This window comes from Chelon labrosus, assembly GCF_963514085.1.
Source record: "Chelon labrosus genome assembly, chromosome: 11".
NCBI classification, from domain to species: Eukaryota; Metazoa; Chordata; class Actinopteri; order Mugiliformes; family Mugilidae; genus Chelon; species Chelon labrosus.
In genome coordinates this window covers 25,358,200-25,376,086 of record NC_140344.1, presented here as the reverse complement: position 1 = coordinate 25,376,086, position 17,887 = coordinate 25,358,200, and the positions used below count along the sequence as shown (strand labels likewise).

General features: G+C 43.5%; 1 protein-coding gene across 1 annotated transcript in view; it reads right to left on the bottom strand.

The window, feature by feature from the left end:
* Positions 1-16,939, bottom strand: part of cpne2 (copine II) — a 52,209-nt gene extending 35,270 nt beyond the window's left edge. The window contains exons 1-9 of the mRNA XM_084555715.1: positions 16,703-16,939; positions 6,755-6,934; positions 6,588-6,662; positions 6,316-6,387; positions 5,001-5,084; positions 4,720-4,809; positions 4,342-4,440; positions 2,527-2,613; positions 546-605 (exon numbers count right to left, since the gene is read on the bottom strand). Of these exons, the coding sequence (XP_084411841.1) occupies positions 546-605; positions 2,527-2,613; positions 4,342-4,440; positions 4,720-4,809; positions 5,001-5,084; positions 6,316-6,387; positions 6,588-6,662; positions 6,755-6,934; positions 16,703-16,876 (921 nt within the window). The 5' untranslated portion in view covers positions 16,877-16,939. The remainder of the gene's footprint in view (positions 1-545; positions 606-2,526; positions 2,614-4,341; positions 4,441-4,719; positions 4,810-5,000; positions 5,085-6,315; positions 6,388-6,587; positions 6,663-6,754; positions 6,935-16,702) is intronic.
* Positions 16,940-17,887: the final 948 nt, after the last annotated feature.

Below are 17,887 nucleotides of genomic sequence, written 5' to 3'. Positions count from 1 at the left end.
ACTGTTTAGCGTGTGTGGCTGTCTATTATAGGAGAGGCCTCGCACTCAGAGTTACACAAAAAGGTGTGACATAATCAGGGAGGCACAAGAGTTTCTCCTAACAAGAGACAAAAATAGACCATGACGCCTCTCTTTCTCTCCCTCCCTCCCTCCCTCCCTCTGGCAAAATATCCATCTCTACCATTTGCTTGCGTACCTGTTTCCCTTCCTCTGCCCAATTATTATACTCACCATTTCAAAATATCGTTTTCTTGCATTAGATTGTTTTTTTCCCCTCCCTTCTGCTCTTTTCGGCATTTCACAATACCCCCATTACTCCCCTCGTACTTTCTCCCCGTCCTTCCTGCTTTTCTCTTTTTGTATGTAAATGACTGCAATCCAGCTGTAACCCTGGGAGATGAAAATAGAAAATCTGAATGTTTTTCCGACCATTTTCTTTTCTTTTTCTTTTTTTTTCTGCAGGCAGAGAACGCACGAGCATGTATCTCATTATCGCATCATTGCAGAGACAGGGAAATAAAATACAATGCTAATGTCACACTCACTGTAAACATGAGCTGGCATCCTCCCAGGATGTAGTCCAGAAAAGTGTAGTCCCTTGTAATCTGGAGATGCAAGGGTCGTAAGGTTAGAAAACAAGAAAAAATGAAGGCACACACTCTTTTATTGGCTAAATAGGCAGTAAACAATCCTTTACTGAACACAGCGGCTTGTGAAAATAATTCAATTAACTATATTCATAAGCCAAGCCCTAAAATTTGTAATAAAACGTGTTTCTTTGATATTACGTGCCACCAACAGAGCACCGCTTATTATCTTGTTTGAGCATAATTTGCGCGCCGGTTACAATGAACATTTAGCATGGATTTTACTGTCATTAGTCTAATCCCCGCCGGCAGCCAACAAATATAATTACTATATTAGTAATTTTGTTCATACGCTGCATGTGTTCGCACAAAAGGGCTTGTATGTGATTGTGCGTATGAAAAAAAAAGCGAGGAAGACAGAAAAAAAAAAAGAAATCAGTTATGAAAGCTGGTCACCGCGCAGCTTTAATGTCTTTCCAACAGGCTTCTGAAGACGTCCAGGCTCGGTGTGTCCTCCGTGGGGGCTCCGAGGTAAGGCGCTAATTAGCTACTCAAAAGGACGTTGAGTTAGAGGAGCCGCCAGGTGATCAAAACCACAATTCACGGCCTCGAGATGGGTCAGTGAGACGTGGCGAGAAACTGAGCGGTTTGTTTGATTTGAGTTATTTTTGTTCGCACAATTCTTAAATAAAACAGCCCTAAGTGATACGTTTGACATTAATGACGTTGATCAAGTTCTGGTGCAGCTTTTAGCCTCTTTTAGCTCTTTGTTTTTACTTTGTAGCAGGGAGAACATTTTTTACCATCTACTCATTAAAATATCAGTAAATCCTCAACACAAATGACACATTAATAGATGTAATACATCAACTGCAGATTATGCAAAGGTGTCATTTTTATGTTTTTCTGTTTTTTCTCAGCTCCAATTATCTTGTTAAACAAAGTTGTGTCATTATCTGCTGCAAGCTTAATTTCCTAAATGATACTAAGGCAATGAGGAAATACACTCCATGGGGAAATATGCAAGGAGATCTAAAAATGTAATTGATTTGAGGTGTGGGGGGCGATGCTTTATATGTGGTTCAACAGTTTTATAGTGGCCAATTATAGGTCAGCACTATTTGTCTAAACAGTAACACTGCTAATCTATCCATATATCCATCCATATATCCATCCATCCATCCATCCATCCAATCATGCATCCGTCCCTCATTCATGTATTCATTCATTCATGCATCCATCCATCCATCCATCCATCCATCCATGTATTCATCCATTCATTCATGCATCCGTCCATCCATCCATCTGTCCATGTGTCCAGCCATCCATCATTCATCCATGTATCCATCCATCATGCATGTATTCATTCATTCATGCATCCATCCATCCATTTATCCATCTATCCATGTATTAATTGATCCATCTATCATCCATCCATTCATCCATCCATCCATCCAATCATGCATCCGTCCCTCATTCACGTATTCATTCATTCATGCATCCATCCATCCATAATCTATCCATGTTTTAATTGATTCATTCATGCATCCGTCCGTCCATCCATCCATCTGTCAATGTATCCATCCATCCATCATCTATCTGTGCATCCATCCATCCATCCATCAGTGTATCCATTCATTAATGTATTCATCCATCCATCCATGTATCCAACCATCCATCCATGTATCCAACCATCCATCCATCCATCCATCCATGTATCCAACCATCCATCCATCCATCCATCCATCCATCAATGTATCCATCCATCCATCCATCCATGTATCCATCCATGAATGTATTCATCCATTCATTCATCATCCATCCATCCATCCATCCATCTGTGCATCCATCCATCCATCCATCCATCCATCCATCCATCCATGTATCCGTCCATTAATGTATTCATCCATTCATTCATCATCCATCCATCCATCCTCACCTTACAGGACTTGACAATGATAATTCCAGAGTTCTTATAGTTCTTCTTCTTCTTCTGTTTCTTGGGGTTGATGCAGTCAAACTCCACCTGAAGAGGCAGAGCGGTGGACGGGGAATGAAAAGGTTAAAAAGAAAACAACAATAGAGCTGGAAGGAGGAGCGGCGAGATGAGGAAAAGGACAACTGAGAGACTTGGATCTGCATGTTTTCACACGCCGCCTGCAAATAACTTAAACATGACTCTCAAGCCTGGAGATGTACTATAAGATAAATGTAACGCACTGATGTAGCCTCACTTTACATTTGTCTACTGATGTAGAAGAAGATTGCTTCTAATGCAGTGAGTTCCACACACACACTTTAGATAGCAATATGGTTGATCAAAAGGGACATTTGCACACACACACTCTGCACAGACACATGCCTTAAGTCATTCGGTGATTCATATGACAGGTAGCTCTAACTGCCTTGTCGTGTTACTAGCACTCAGCTAAAGGCGGTTTTACGTCTCAAAAGCACCTCTCATTTCCTCATCCTTCGTTTTACACACTCTGTCTCTCTATATATATCTCTCTCTCACACTTTCTCTGCCTTTGTCTCTATTTGCTTGTTATTTTGCCCCCCCCCCTCCCACCACTACATCATTACCACACATGAAGAGACTCAGTGGGAGAACAAGTCATGAAGGCTGCTCTGGCACATGCACATGTGTAGTTTCACGAGCAAACACACACGCACAGAGCTAATACTAATGACTGAGCCGAGTTCTGATCCCTGCATCTTTACGTCTTTAGCGGACCCGGCGTCCAAAAGTGAAAAGAATAAATCTCAGCAGTGTGTGAAAAATGCTAATGTGTGCATGATTATCTCAGCTTCATTGTTGACACATGCGACTAAATGCATTTTAACTCCCGATTAAGTGGTCAGTCCAGTAGAGCGCAAAGATAAAACAGGATCTCTACCCACGGGTGCAGCTATTTTGCACAACAATGTGTGCTAATAGTGATGAAATACATATATATATATATTTTAAAGATATATGAAGTTACAGCTTTAAGGAAACTAGAATAAAGTGTATCTGATGCTCATCACTAGTGTGGAACATTTCAAGGTTTGGTCTGATGGTGGTGTCTAATGACCACCTTCAGCTGGGCTCAGACTGCAGAAGTTTTAGAATTATTTATCCCCCGACCATCACCCTTTCCGACAATCACAGGAGTAATCCTGTCCAGACCTCGCTCTGTAGCCTACTGATGTTTAGAGGCCAGGTCAACACCTTGTGCTGTTCTTCATGGTTTTTTTTAGTTGTTCCTAAAGCGTTTTTGTATGTGTGCCTGTGTCAGGCTGCATCCTGCTGGGGATGGCCGTTGCCATCAAGGAGTGTCATTGCTATGGGGTGGGGGTGCCTGGTGGGTGCTACATGTCTAAGTAACATCCACACCAATGAATGCCAGGTCCAAAAGTTTCCCAGCAGAACACTGAATTGTCACAAGATGGTCAATGTTATTTACTTCTACTGTCAGTGGTCATAATGTTGTGGCTGATCGGTGTAAACTGCATGTATTGTAAGTATAACATGCAATTAAGCGTGTGATGTGCCATTTTAAAGTTGAGCTGAGGCTACTGGCCATTTGGTTTTGGGGTTTCTGTTGAAGGCGCCAAAAGTGAGATTTGATCAGTCACTGAGGTTTCAGAGAACCCAAGGTTACACTGTAACCACATATTTTACATAACTACCCTTAAAATCAAAAGAATAGATAAGTAGAAATCTACAGGAAACACACAGTCATTTACAATAATGTCGAACGTGTTTTACCTCCACTGAGTTCTGGGCTTCACTCATCTTGGCCACCGTGGTCTGAAACTCTCCGATGAAGTCGTGGCCTCCATCATTATCATAGTCATAACACAGGACCTGTCATCGTTTAGAGCACATCGCACCATACATCATGTTTCCATTGATGGTAAAAGCTTATATAGATTCCTGATTCTGAAAACGATTATTTCTCTGGTATGTTTCTCCTCAAGGTTTCACATTATAATACTGTAAGAGAAAATATAGTATGTTTTTGTCAGATAGAAATCACAGTTGTGGTCTTAACGGCGTTTCTTTCCACTTCACATACGCGCTGTAACATCCAGTTCAGAAGAAATACAGAAAAAAAGTTTTCCAGCATATGAGCCAACGACTAACCTTGATGTTTCTGTCCACATCTCCATTGCAGAGAGAGATGAGAGGCACAGTGAAAGATTTCCACGCTGGATCTAAAGTGTTCTTTATGACCTGAAGCCACAGAAACAGGCACATTATCATTAAATGACTGTGCAGCCACAGTAGAATTACGCAAACCTCAATCTGTAATCAAAATTAGACTATCATCCTCCGTAACGCCTCCTTTAGCTGACAATGACAGCTCATGGTTGACAATAATGACAGTCAGAGGAAGGAGCTTTTAATCCCTGCCAATGACTCACCTCTGTCCTGTGCACCAGCATCCATTTACCGTCTTCTCCCTGTTTGTGGAACTCCAGGTAGGGGTCGGACTTACCGAAGAAGTCCTGCACAGAACACAGACGTCACCTCTTTTCTCCGATTCCTTAACCAGTCTGCAACACATCTACAAAAATGTGACCACTGCAACACTGGTGGTTATTTATATTACAGATAGGATACGCTAAACCACAAGCTATGATGTTTCTAACCCACTTGCTCAGTTCTAATTCAATTCACTCCTAACTACTTTATGAAAACATCGATCAAATCAATAAAAAAAATCTTTAAAAAAGTCTTTGTAAATTATTAATCCTAATGTTATTAATCCCAGTAGGGGCATTACTGTGAAAGACTACTATTTTATTTGTCTTTTAAATGTTTCCTGTGTCTTCTTTTGTGAACCAGTGATGTCATTGGTTCTCAGGTTAGAGCTGTTTCCAACTGGATTTTTATTTTTCTACTGCCTCCACATAGAACATGTGAGCTTGTGGTTACGACATGAAAAGTTGTGTACACAAAACTAGGGATGCACCGAAGGGATGTTGCTTGCATGTGTTGTTTCGGCGATAAAAGTCCGAAAAATTTTGGCCGAAAACCGAAAATGCACTTTTGGGCCATTTTCGGCCGAAAATTTATCGCCGAAACAACACGGCCGAAACAACACGGCCGAAACAGGATGTTGTGATGATGCAAGCAACAACCGCAGCAATTTTCGTTTTTTCGGCCGAAAATTTCCGGTGCATCCCTACACAAAACGTTTTGTATTTATGTCCTAACACAGACCGTAACGTTGCCGCTGCTAGGAGGAAGCCGTTGAGGCTAACAGTTGGCAAGCTAACAACTGGGTCATTTAATGTGGGAAAGGCAAAGTCTCAATGAAAGGGGATAGCAACATTTTCCTCAAACATGCTATAAAATAACGATAAAAAAGATACAGGACTAAATTACAATATACTGACGTACCATTGACCTCCACCATTTCCGAAAACTTTACAGTGAACACGTTACAACTCGGGAACCTTATCGCAAATTTCCATTTAAGAGGTTGCGAATACCGTGAGAGGTGCGTCCTGGTACATGAGCAGGAATGCATTTGAGTAACATTAACCTGGACACTGTAAACGTTTTTCAGTAAAATAAAAAAGACGTGAAGAGTGAACACATGTACTGTAAATGTTCTCTGCGTGGGCTTTGTTTGTGCGTGTCCCAAAGTAGTACGCTCAAACGCACTCTCAATGTGTGTGTGTTTGCATTTGTATCCTCTGCGCTCGTGTGTGTGTGGTTCTAGCTGCCCACCTTCTTATCCAGTTTACGCCCACTCAGGGTCAAAGTGATGATTCTGTTGTCAGACAGCTCCTGCGCTGTTATCTAAAATAACAGTACAGCACATGGTTAACTATTAACATTCACGTCAGCGTCAGCAGCAGCAGCAGCAGCAGCAGAAACCTCGACAACATCTTCACCATCATCAACACCAGCAACGTTTAAAGTGTGTGAGTGGACAGGACAGACAGAAAGAGATTAGGATGTATATTAAAGTACCTTTAAGGCACAGTCCTGATTCTTACCGTAATGGATCCTTTGCCAGCTGGCTTCCCATTGGCTAATATCAGCGGTCTGTGAAGTTTCTTATTGGACACAATCTAGTGGACAAACAGGACATTAATACTGCAAAACAATAATAAACGTATTCAAAAATATGAGGACATATCGGAAGGAAGAAGTCATTCAGTACCACTCCGAGTGTACAGATGAATTCTCCCAGGAAGTCGTGTTCGTAGAGCTGCGAGGCACACTTGTCCTCATCGAACATGGCGAAGCGCAACTTCTGGATCTCCTCAAAGTGGTAGTCCACGTGAAACTTGACTCCAAACACCGGGTTCAGGTTGTTCACGGCTGTTTCAGTGCGCCCCAGCTGCAAAACAAGAACCAAGGACTGAGGACTTAGCACTGAGACCTTGCAACAAGAAGGTTCTGGGTTCTAATCCATGGGGGGCCTTTCTGTGTGGAGTTTGCATGTTCTCCCTGTGTCTGCGTGGGTTCTCTCCGGGTACTCTGGCTTCCTCCCACCATCCAAAGACATGCTCTTTGGTTAATTGGTGATTCCAAGTTGGATGTAGGTGAATCTGACAGGTTTCACCCACAATCTGCTTATGTTTGTTGTGATTGGATTAAAGATATCATCCTTAAAAATAGTTGATTAATATGATTTTACCACCCCATGGTTAAAGAAACAAAGTCTTCCAGTGTTTGCCACTCAAGCGTTTCTCTGATTTCAGAATAGAAATGACTTTCTTTTCACATCGGCTGTAGACAAACCAGAGTCTACAGCCGGACAAACAGGTCTTTGAGGCTGCACCGTACATGGAAACACTGACATGTTAACACAGTCATAGTCATAAAGGGAAATGATAAGTACATTACAGGAATTTGTTTTGGACAAGGAAGCAAGAAGTATTTACACAATTCATCACACTTTCAAACCCAGTACATATGAATCAGGGCTTCCAGATTATTCGGCATTGATAAGAACCTCTTGTTTAAACCTTTGAAATGCTGTTTGCTATTAGCACTTGTGGTGTCATCTCTAACGCCTCAAGAAATAAAGGTTAATAGGTGGATAATCTTTTTGCAAAAGCGTAAAATTGACTTATTTAGACGGATTATATCACAACTCTTCAGAACCCTGAATCCTTAACAATTTGTTCATATCTGTATGACCCACATGTGCAGGGAGAGAGTCCAGACTCTAGGTTTAATTTGACGGTGTTCAAATCCACATTAGAGGTGTAGCAACCATTTATTATTTTCAGATTTTTGAAGTGAGCCAAGAATAAAAGAAAAGAAAATATTGGAATATAATATGATAGAAATATCAGTTGGTGTCTGCAAAAGATAAAGCATTCTGGAAGCCAACATTTTCAACGGAAGTCTCAGGAAAAGGAAATGAGTATCTCTGTTTTTTCCACATGGCGTGGTAATTCAGTTAAAAGTATTAAAGTTTTTCCACATCATAAAGTTGGTCAAGTTTTACAAGTTTTAAATCCAAGTCAATTTTAAATCTCATGTCATAATGAACGTGCTAAATTTCACATGCCGATCCATTCGCTGGTCGCTGGTTGCTGTATACCACCAAAGCACCGACCTGCCATCTCTGCCGCCATGCCACAAGACCAGCTAAAAATATCACTTCACTTTGCCTGTGCGTCACTGGTGGAGGGTTAGTGATGTGCAGCAGGTTTGTTTGAGCTTTCCTGCAGGAAACAGACCAACGGAACAACGGCCTGCTGCACCTCACCACATCATTAAAGTCACCCAAGACCAAAACAGAGACCTAAAAAAAAGCCTAAAGGCTGAGTAAACTTGCAGAGTTGTCTAACGATTCTTTATCCAATGCCAGAGTCCCTTCACTTTACATTTGTCATTTGTTTCAGTGTTTTCCAATGTGGCTCTCAAGTCCCCAAACTGTAGCCCAGACAGCAAACAGACAAATCGGAGTGTGGGTGTCTCTAAGAGCACGGCGAGAAGCCTGTTCTTTACTCTGACTCTTCTAAACCAGGTGGTTAGATGACTAATGCTCAGCGGCCGTGCTACTCTCCAGTCTGACTCACCCAGGACACTTAGTGTGTTGATCCACGGTTAGACCAGGCCGGTGCATGTTCAGCCTGTCGCCACTTCTCAATTAACTGTGATCATAAAAGCCGTCTGTAACGGTCACTGCGCTGACGGAACGGAGACGGCAGCCGTGAAATGTCCAGACCCTGGGACTGAATTACATCTGTCCTCCTGCTTTTTCACAGGCACAGGTACCAGACAAAATCATTTACAGTGTGAGGGGTCACGGTTTATTACAGAACATAATGATACAGAGGCTCCCAGAGGACCATGTACGGGACGAGAGTCAGACATTAAAACCCAACACCCTTTCTAGAAGCGTGGGACATTCAGTGAAGAGGCTAAAATAGTCGTAGCACAGGTTTAATAACATCAGGGTTTAATAATTCACCATTGTGGGGGGTTTAAGGGATTAATTAAGCTCATTTTGACATAACAGGAAGTACAACTACTGTTGGTCCAGAGGTTGGTGATGATCCCTACTCCTATCGGTCCATTTTAGCCAAAACTGTTAATGGCTGCAGCTCGAAGGATGGTGGTGTTATCTGTGGGTAGGTAAATTCAACACCTTCTGGATCTCCACGTGAGGAAATTATGCTTTTAAATCCATATTTTTGATGAGAATTAGCAAAGACTGTTAAAAGTAAAGATTATATTAGCCTAAAGATGAGCCTAGGGCTGACCCGATCTGTATCAGGGGCCGATCCAGGCTTTTTTTTAAATGACGGGATTGGGTCGGGCTATGAGTATGTCTGTGAAGGTTCTCAGTCATCCAGGTCAAGGTATATCCAACAAAGGTTCAAAAAAGGCAACTGGACTTGTAGAGTTTTTTGAGAAGACGTTTCACCACTCATCTGAACTGAAGAAGCTACTCGGATGAGTGGTGAAACGTCTTCCCAAAAAACTCTACAAGTCCAGTTGCCTTTTTTGAACCTTTGTTGGATATTCAAGGTATGAGCTACCCTCTCGGCACAATATTAACTCTTACAGCCCTATTTATTGGACATAATACAGTTGCATGGCGCACACTTACACGGCCTAGGAGAATACACGATAAGAAAAGCCTTTAAGAGTCTCCAGGGGAGGAAATTTAGCTCATTTAAGATCGGATTATCTTACAATATCCATCGAAAACGAGTGAGGTGGTGTTATTCTCTGTTGTGCCGTTGGCAGTCGGCCGTTGGCTGGTGTTAAGATTTTGTACTTCCAGTCGACCTGTTGGTGTCTTTTTCATAATGCAGAGCTGGAGGTAGAGCGCACCAGTGAGGGAGATCACTCTTAACGAACCAGTGCACAAGAACAGGAAGCCATGACACTACACAACAACAAGAGTCAGGACAGGTCAGCTCTGTGGGACGGCTAGCAGCTCTTCGTAGCGTCCAAGCCTCCCAGCTAATGGCAGCGCTTCCCGTTTTGTTTGCTGAGTTACTTCCTCTCTCTAAGGCGCAGGACAGATGTACAAAATAGTCTTTGTGGCGCGTTCAAGTGCAACGTTTTGGTCCATGAGGCAACGTCACAGTTGGCGTTGGTAGCCGCTAGTTCTTTCATGTCAGTTTGGTGAATCTGGGGCTTAAGATACTCAGGGATGTAGAGTCTTCTTTAATGCCACTTCTCTGGGTGCTAAGGCTTTAATTCACTTTTATTGGAGGCACTCGTGGAGGATTTTGCAGCATAATGTAGAATTTTAATTTCAACAGAATAATCCTGAAGCATTTTCTAATAAGAAAAAAAAAACCTGCAGTTCATTAACCCTTCAGAGAACATTAACTCTTTTATTTACCTGTTCCTCTAATGATTACACTCTCTTTTTTTCTTACATTCATTATCTTTTTATTTTCTTTGGTTTGACAGCTAGAGTGTTTTCATCATGCCAAGTGGAAATTAGTTTCACTTTGTCCTGATTAATGTGCCCCGAGGTAGCTGACATTCTCCACTGTTTGACACGATTCCTTCTACAGGATAATCAAACGATGGCGCAGGTATAAGGTGACTAGGACTAATGCACGTTTTACATACCACTAAGAATGCTTTCATCCAAAATGTCTTGCTTTTCTCTGACTGTAGATGATGTTCTTAGTAAAAGGAGGAAATGAGTTTTAACAGCCTGCAGCCTGCAACCAGCGCTTACAGCTCTTATCCATCTGTCTGAGGAGAGGAGGAGGAGGAGGAAGAGGGCTCCACTTTGGGGCTTCAAAACTGAAATTACTGGGACATCATGGCAGCCCCGGCGGCCTAGAAGTACACATCTCGGGCTTGCGTCACTGTGAATTTGAACCTGGCTCACTGGGCTGCGGAAATGAATCAGAGCCCCTCACAGCGCTTCATCCACTTTCTCTCTTTTTTTTTTTCATCCATCCACATTTACTATCATGAGAACAAATGAGACAGGATTTATTTTTTTAAAAAAGGTCACTGAAATCAGTTCAGACAGAGAAACGGTCCTCCGTGGTACAAACGATGCTCTCACGACATTATGAACAGCTGGATGCAACAATACGACCTCTGCTGCGCACTACAGAGCGATGGTTAGTGTTCACCGCTGAATATCGAGTAAGCTTCAACAACATCCCACGCTGTAAAACATCCTTCATGAGCGCACAGTTATTCCAGCTGTGCAAGAGAGGCAGAGATGTGACTTTTATGGTCCTGCAGCTTCATTTACATCGATTGAAAAGACCTTTCTGAGGCCGATCTATGCGCGTTAGAGCCGAGCGTGCACTTGGGAATTAAAACAGTATGTTAATGAATGGTGTGAATAAAAGGAGAGTATAGTTTGTGTACTCTCAGGAGCCACATGGCTCACTGCGGAATCAATGAGACCATCCCAAGTGGTTTCAACGGCTCAAACATCATCATTAAAACAGTCCGTCAGCTCAAACTGAGAATATACAGCTGCCTTAATATACACACATCAAATAGATACGGAGCAACCTGGGATTCGTTGTGGAGTCTTGTCCGTGTCCACCATGCTTGTTTACCATCGACTCCTGAGGGAAATGCCTTCATCTTTAGCTGCTAGATGCACCGCTATGAGAAAGATTATCATCCATTCTGAATATAAAGATACTGATTAGAGCGTTGATATGGGATTTTCAGGGAAATACTATCATTGATTTCAGGGAATTTAAAAATAAAAAAATGGTATTTGACATTTATTAGCCAATTTTTACACCGGTACTGATGTATTGCTGGAATAAGCTGTCTCTGATTTAAACTAATTCATGTTCCCAAACCAAAAACTAAACTAAGAAAGGTGACAAACACTGAGTTTTGGTGAAGGACGCTTGCCTGGAGACTAAATTCTTATCAGAACATGTCTGTTACTGTTCTGTCCATCACCACGCCACATGAAGCCTGCCCAAACAATCTGATTGGCCCAGCAGATGCTTGCTGGAGTATAATCAGTTCCCAACGGAGCTGATCCAGACCAACGGTCAGCCGCAAACATTTTGTGGGTGCAGGAAGACGGGTTGGCATCCAGGCTGAAAGAGGATGCTACACTCAGCTGAATTTCCTTGGATGGTTGATTTAAAATGTTGAAATTCAGCAATATTAGAGCTTTTTTACATTTATTTACAAGAAGTGCATAAAGCCAGAGTTATGGTTCTGCGTTTTCCTCTCCTTCTGCCTCCACAAACCATCTAATACTGTAAGAAGTCCTCTCTCTTTACTGTGTTGCAGCGATTTCGGTAAAAGCATCTGTTGTGCAACATTTATTAATTTCAGCTGCAACATGAGCCGCACACTTCCAGTTGCCGTTATTTGAAGTCCTCAGAGAAACTCATCACGGCTGACCAGTGTTTCATTAGCGTGATAACAGAACCAGCACTCAGGTATGAATGCTTACTTCGACGAAGCCTGCCACAACAGAGGCTCTGTGTTCATGCCAACCTCGCCCCTCACTACCTCACTAACCTGCTCCAAATAAACATTCCTGCCCGCACTCTTAGGTCATCCTCATCACAACAACTCACCATCCCACCTGCTCGCTTGACCACCATGGGGTTCAGAGCTTTCTCCCATTCAGCCCCCTGCCTGTGGAACGCCCTCCCGGAACACTTAAAAAATTCAGACTCAGTCAACACCTTCAAATCTCAGCTCAAAACTTATTTATTCAGACAGGCCTACTCCATTCCATAGTCTCACTTCTATCTCCCATTCTATCTGTCATTCTATGTTCTATATTATGCTTGTGTGTACTTTTATTGTGTTTTATTTTAACTATTTCGTGTACTGAATTGTGTTTTATTTTAAACAATTTGTACGGTGACCTTGAGTGTCGTGAAAGGTGCCTATAAATAAAATGTATTATTATTATTATTATTATTATGCCTTGAGAGAGTAAAAATCAAGCTTAAGTGCGAACGGAATATTCCGATCAGGCATAACATTATGACCACAGACAGGAGAAGTAAATAACATTGACCATCTTGTGACAATTCAGTGTTCTGCTGGGAAACTTCTGGACCTGGCATTCATTGGTGTGGATGTTACTTAGACATGTAGCGCCCACCTAGACCAGACCAGGCACCCCCACCCCATAGCAATGACACTCCTTGATGGCAGCAGCCATCCCCAGCAGGATGCAGCCTGACACAGACACACACAAAAACACTTTAAAAACAACAACAACAAAAAAACATGAAGAACAACACAAGGTGTTGACCTGGCCTCCAAATTCACTAGATCCCAAACTGATCAAGTATCTGTGGGATGATCTACAGAGGCCCGTCCCCTCAAAGGCCCCCACACTAACAACATCCTGTTGCCAGACACCACAGGACACCCTCAGAAGGCCCATGTCCATTCTCTGATGAGTCCCAACTGTCTTGGTGGCACCTACACAATATTAGGAAGGTGGTCATAATGTTATGTCCGTATATAGCTATATGCTATAAAAGTTTCTTTGCCGTTTTAACAGGAGTTCACAGACTTTTTTTTTATATCCACTGTGCATAATGCTGCACTTGATGTGTGATTTTAAACCCCCTGCTGATCTGAACACTCCTCTGCGTATGAGCTCTCATATGTGGGGTTACAAGCTTATATCTGTGTTGAGATTAGAATTAGGATTTGGGAGTGTGGGGAGAGAGAGCGAGGATTTAGGAAATAGCCCCACTAGTCGGCTAACTGGGTGCCACGTCATTTACACAGCCACAGACCTATCGTGTTCCTCAAAGCCTCCCTGACACCAGTTTCGGCTGCTATCATACTTTTCCATTCATTGACTTCCTTTCACCTTCCCCTCTCTCTCTCTCTCTCTGTCGCCTCTCTGTCCTCCTCTTCTCCTCTTCTCGTTCTCCGGCTAATTTTCCCCTCGTCCTCTGCTTCACCCCACTTCTCGTCTCCCTCTCTCGCACCTCCTCGCTCTCACACTTTCATCCTCCCTTACCCTCCCTCCCTTTTTCTCCCCACTCCCTCCCCCCTACGCACACACCCGTCCGATGGACCCAGCTGCTTCTCGCACCTCTATCTCACACGACAGACCAAGATAGACAGAAATTGCGAGAGAGAGAGAAAGAGAGAGAGAGATGAAGAGGGGAATGCGGGCGACAGGAACGAGGGAGACAATCGCAGAAAAAAAGGGGGGAGAGCAAACGGGAGAAGGAACGATATCCGAGAGAAAGGTTTGGGCCTCGTTTTTGCCTCCTCCATCGCCCCAACCCCCCTCGCTCCAGGAGCGCTAAGCTTTTTGTTTCTCATCCCGTCGCCATGGTAACTGTTGGCAATTTCACATCGGAGCAACGTGCCCTGCTGACCGACAGCTAGCTGCAACCCGAGGCACTCGCCTACACACACACGCGAGCCAGGTTGCCCTGTTGACCAGCTGTTTCGCTGCAGAAAAGCCTTGAAGCTCCAGCCTACACACACACACACACACACACACACACACACAACAACCAAAACTCCATCACCGTGCCCCTCTGCAGCACCTTCAGCTCCTGTGTTTTGTTTTTTCACAGCATGGATTGTTCACGTAACTGAAGCAAGGCAGAAGAATCCAGCAAACGTCGGGGCTGACTGATGGCTCCACCAAGCTCCGTCTGAAATCGGAGGTCAATTAAATGTAATCAGTTTGGTTTTTAAACCCATCTGCACTGATTGTTTTTCCAGTTCCCAACACAGCGGGTCTTTAATCTCAAGCAGGCCGGACCAGTTACGTAAAACCCAAATATTTCCCTTTGTTGTCGTGCAAAGAAGTACATCATGAAAACTGGCACACTGCTATCTGCCGTTTAGTTCCACGTGTTGCATTCCATCTGCTCTGACTATAATAGTGGACAAATTAGGAATAGCGGCTACTTTCATTAATAATAATTGCAGGTCTTAAGGTCTTCCATGCAAAAAATGCTCGTGCGGGCCAGATGAGACTCGCCGGTGGGCCGTTTTTGGCCCGTGTGCCTTATGTTTGACACCCCTGTCCTAACAAATAATTTTGTGAGTCTATTGGAAAGATATAATACTGTAGTACCAGAAGTTTTCATAATACAGTGATCTCTGATGAACAATGAAAACTGGAAAGAAGTCACAGATATTCTGATAAACTAACATTTAATAGGCAGGGAGGGCCAGAGTCTCCTCCATCTCCTGAAGAGACTCGGATTCTTTGGGGGTTTGCAGGATGTTGGCCGAACTGAACAGTGCTGAGCTAAAGTTCTGTGCCTTGAGCAAGCTCTGAACCCCCAACACCACTCCCCGGGCCCCACACAGGTGGTGACCACTGCTCCGGGCTGCTTTAGGATTGTGAGATCACTGGTTCAATCCTCTCTGCGGCAATAAATGAGGTGCCTTGAGCAAGCACCTTATCCTTTATAGCTCACTTGGATGGGTAAAATGCAGGGCATGTGTGCACACACAGTATACACCGATCAGGCATAACATTATGACCACCTTCCTAATATTGTCTAGGTCTCCCTTGTGCCTTTAAAACAGTTGTGGCTCATCAGAGAATGGACATGGGCCTTCTGAGGGTGTCCTGTGGTGTCTGACAACACAATGTTGTTAGTGGGGGCCTTTAAGGGGAGGGGCCTCTGTGGATCATCCCACAGACACTTGATCACTTTGGGATCTAGTGAATTTGGAGGCCAGGTCAACACCTTGTGCTGTTCTTCATGTTTTTTTTAGTTGTTCCTAAAGTGTTTTTGTTTGTGTGCCTGTGTCAGGCTGCATCCTGCTGGGGATGGCTGCTGCCATCAAGGAGTGTCATTGCTATGGGGTGGGGGTGCCTGGTCTGGTCTGGGTGGGTGCTACATGTCTAAGTAAAATCCACATGAATGAATGTCAGGTCCAAAAGTTTCCCAGCAGAACACTGAATTGTCACAAGATGGTCGATGTTATTTACTTCTCCTGTCGGTCATAATGTTGTGGCTGATCGGCGTATGCATGGCAAATACAGTTGATCTGATTTGATCTCAGTCTGATTAAAACGCTCCTTCAGATCATATCAGTCTGTTCTGACTGAGGTGGTGACATGAGGCGTTTATTTATTCAGATTTTAGTCTAACTCTGCTTGTGTCCAGTCACAACCTTCACATGACAAAATTTAAACACCGTCAATAAAATTAGATTAGAGAGAATAGATTATCAGACTTTGCGGTCCCAGTACTGGCATTAATGAGGTCTGCAGTATATGTAACACTGGAATAATGCTCATAAATCTTGCAGTATTCATTCGGGCTCAGCACGACGTGGCTGATGCCAGATGGTCAAGACATCGTGAGTTGGGATCTGGCTCGCGACCTACGTATAGGCTGCTGCCTGTAGAGTAACATACACTCAGGTCTATTCTTTTGCCGGAGGAGCCAGCGTGGTGGACGAGACCTTCAAAGCAACACTTCTAACACTTAATCAAATCTTCCAGCCACCACTCTGTCTCTCTCTTTTCATTTCAGCATCCCTTTTATCCTGTTCTCTCTACCTCTCCGGAGTTAAAACACGCAGCGTCAGAAATGTGAGCACTTATGATCTGGAACAGTGGCACATTAACTCTCCGCCATTCCATTCTTCACTAGCTCTCCACCCTCCTCCACCTGCTCCACCATCCATCAGCCCTCCACCTTCACCGTACCTCCACCCAGTTTCCATCCACTTCGTGGAAGAGAACGCAGAACGGGTCCGACTTGGAGGCCACGTCTCGGTCCAGCAGGTTCGCGGCGGTGACGGACAGCTCCACCCGGGTCACGCAGTGCGGTCCGACGCTGCGCGCCTGGCCGTCGGCGCCCGAGCCGAGCGTGTAGGCCATGATCCGAGGTCAAAACCAATCACCCTGCAGGAAAGAAACAACAGCGAGAAACGAGCAGAGTGAACTTTAGTTTCAGGAGCACCCACGCATCATCCCACGCTGACTGCTTCCTGGCTGACTCCTGGAAAAAACACATTTTGCAAATTAGGACTACTGGAGGCAAAACTCTTGCAAAAGAAATTGATAGTTAATTAATAAAGAACAAGCCAAGACAAATGGCAAACTTTATAAATATTAGTAGCTCTGTTGGGACAATGGTTCTTCAGTGTGCTACGCTGTAGGTGCATGCACAGCCGTTGCTAATGTCATTAGTTTTGCAGGTATTTTTCCAGTTGCAATGGAAGGATGTGTCATTCCAAAATGTGATGTACATGAAAAGGCGTGAAACTAGGCACTGAAGCTCAGTAACACAACTACAGATCCAGGAAACAAGAGAATATATAATAAATGTAAGAGAGAACAACACAATCAATACAATCTAAAAGGAAGAAAGGATGAAAGACAACAGTGCAATTCATTAGTGATGTAATGTTGATGTGACGCTAACGTTTCCACATAATATTCTCGTCTCTTGCCAATTTTCGCTGCACAACAGCTGAAACCGTTAACTTCAGGTGGTTAATCAACAGAAAACTGGTGAAGAAAACTGAAAACAGCGTCTTATTGTCGTCGCTCTCTAGGCTGAGGGGATTTGCTGCTTCTCTTTTTTCACGTCATCACAGTGAACTGAATATCTCTCTGGATTACAGGCTGAGTTGCATCGTCTCTGGCACGCTGAAGACACGAGGATTATGCTTTTCACAGGATTAATAGTGTTTAATTAGTGTTGTAATAATAAAAAACAATCAGCGGACTTTATCCTCCAAGCGGCTCTTGCAATATTACAGGACGGCCCAACGACGCGGACTGACCGCGGCCGGGGACGAAGGGCTGCAACTGATTTTCATTATTGATTGTGAACGCAGAGTATGAACGCTGCCTCCCTCTGTCAGTCCGTCCTTTATATCCGTT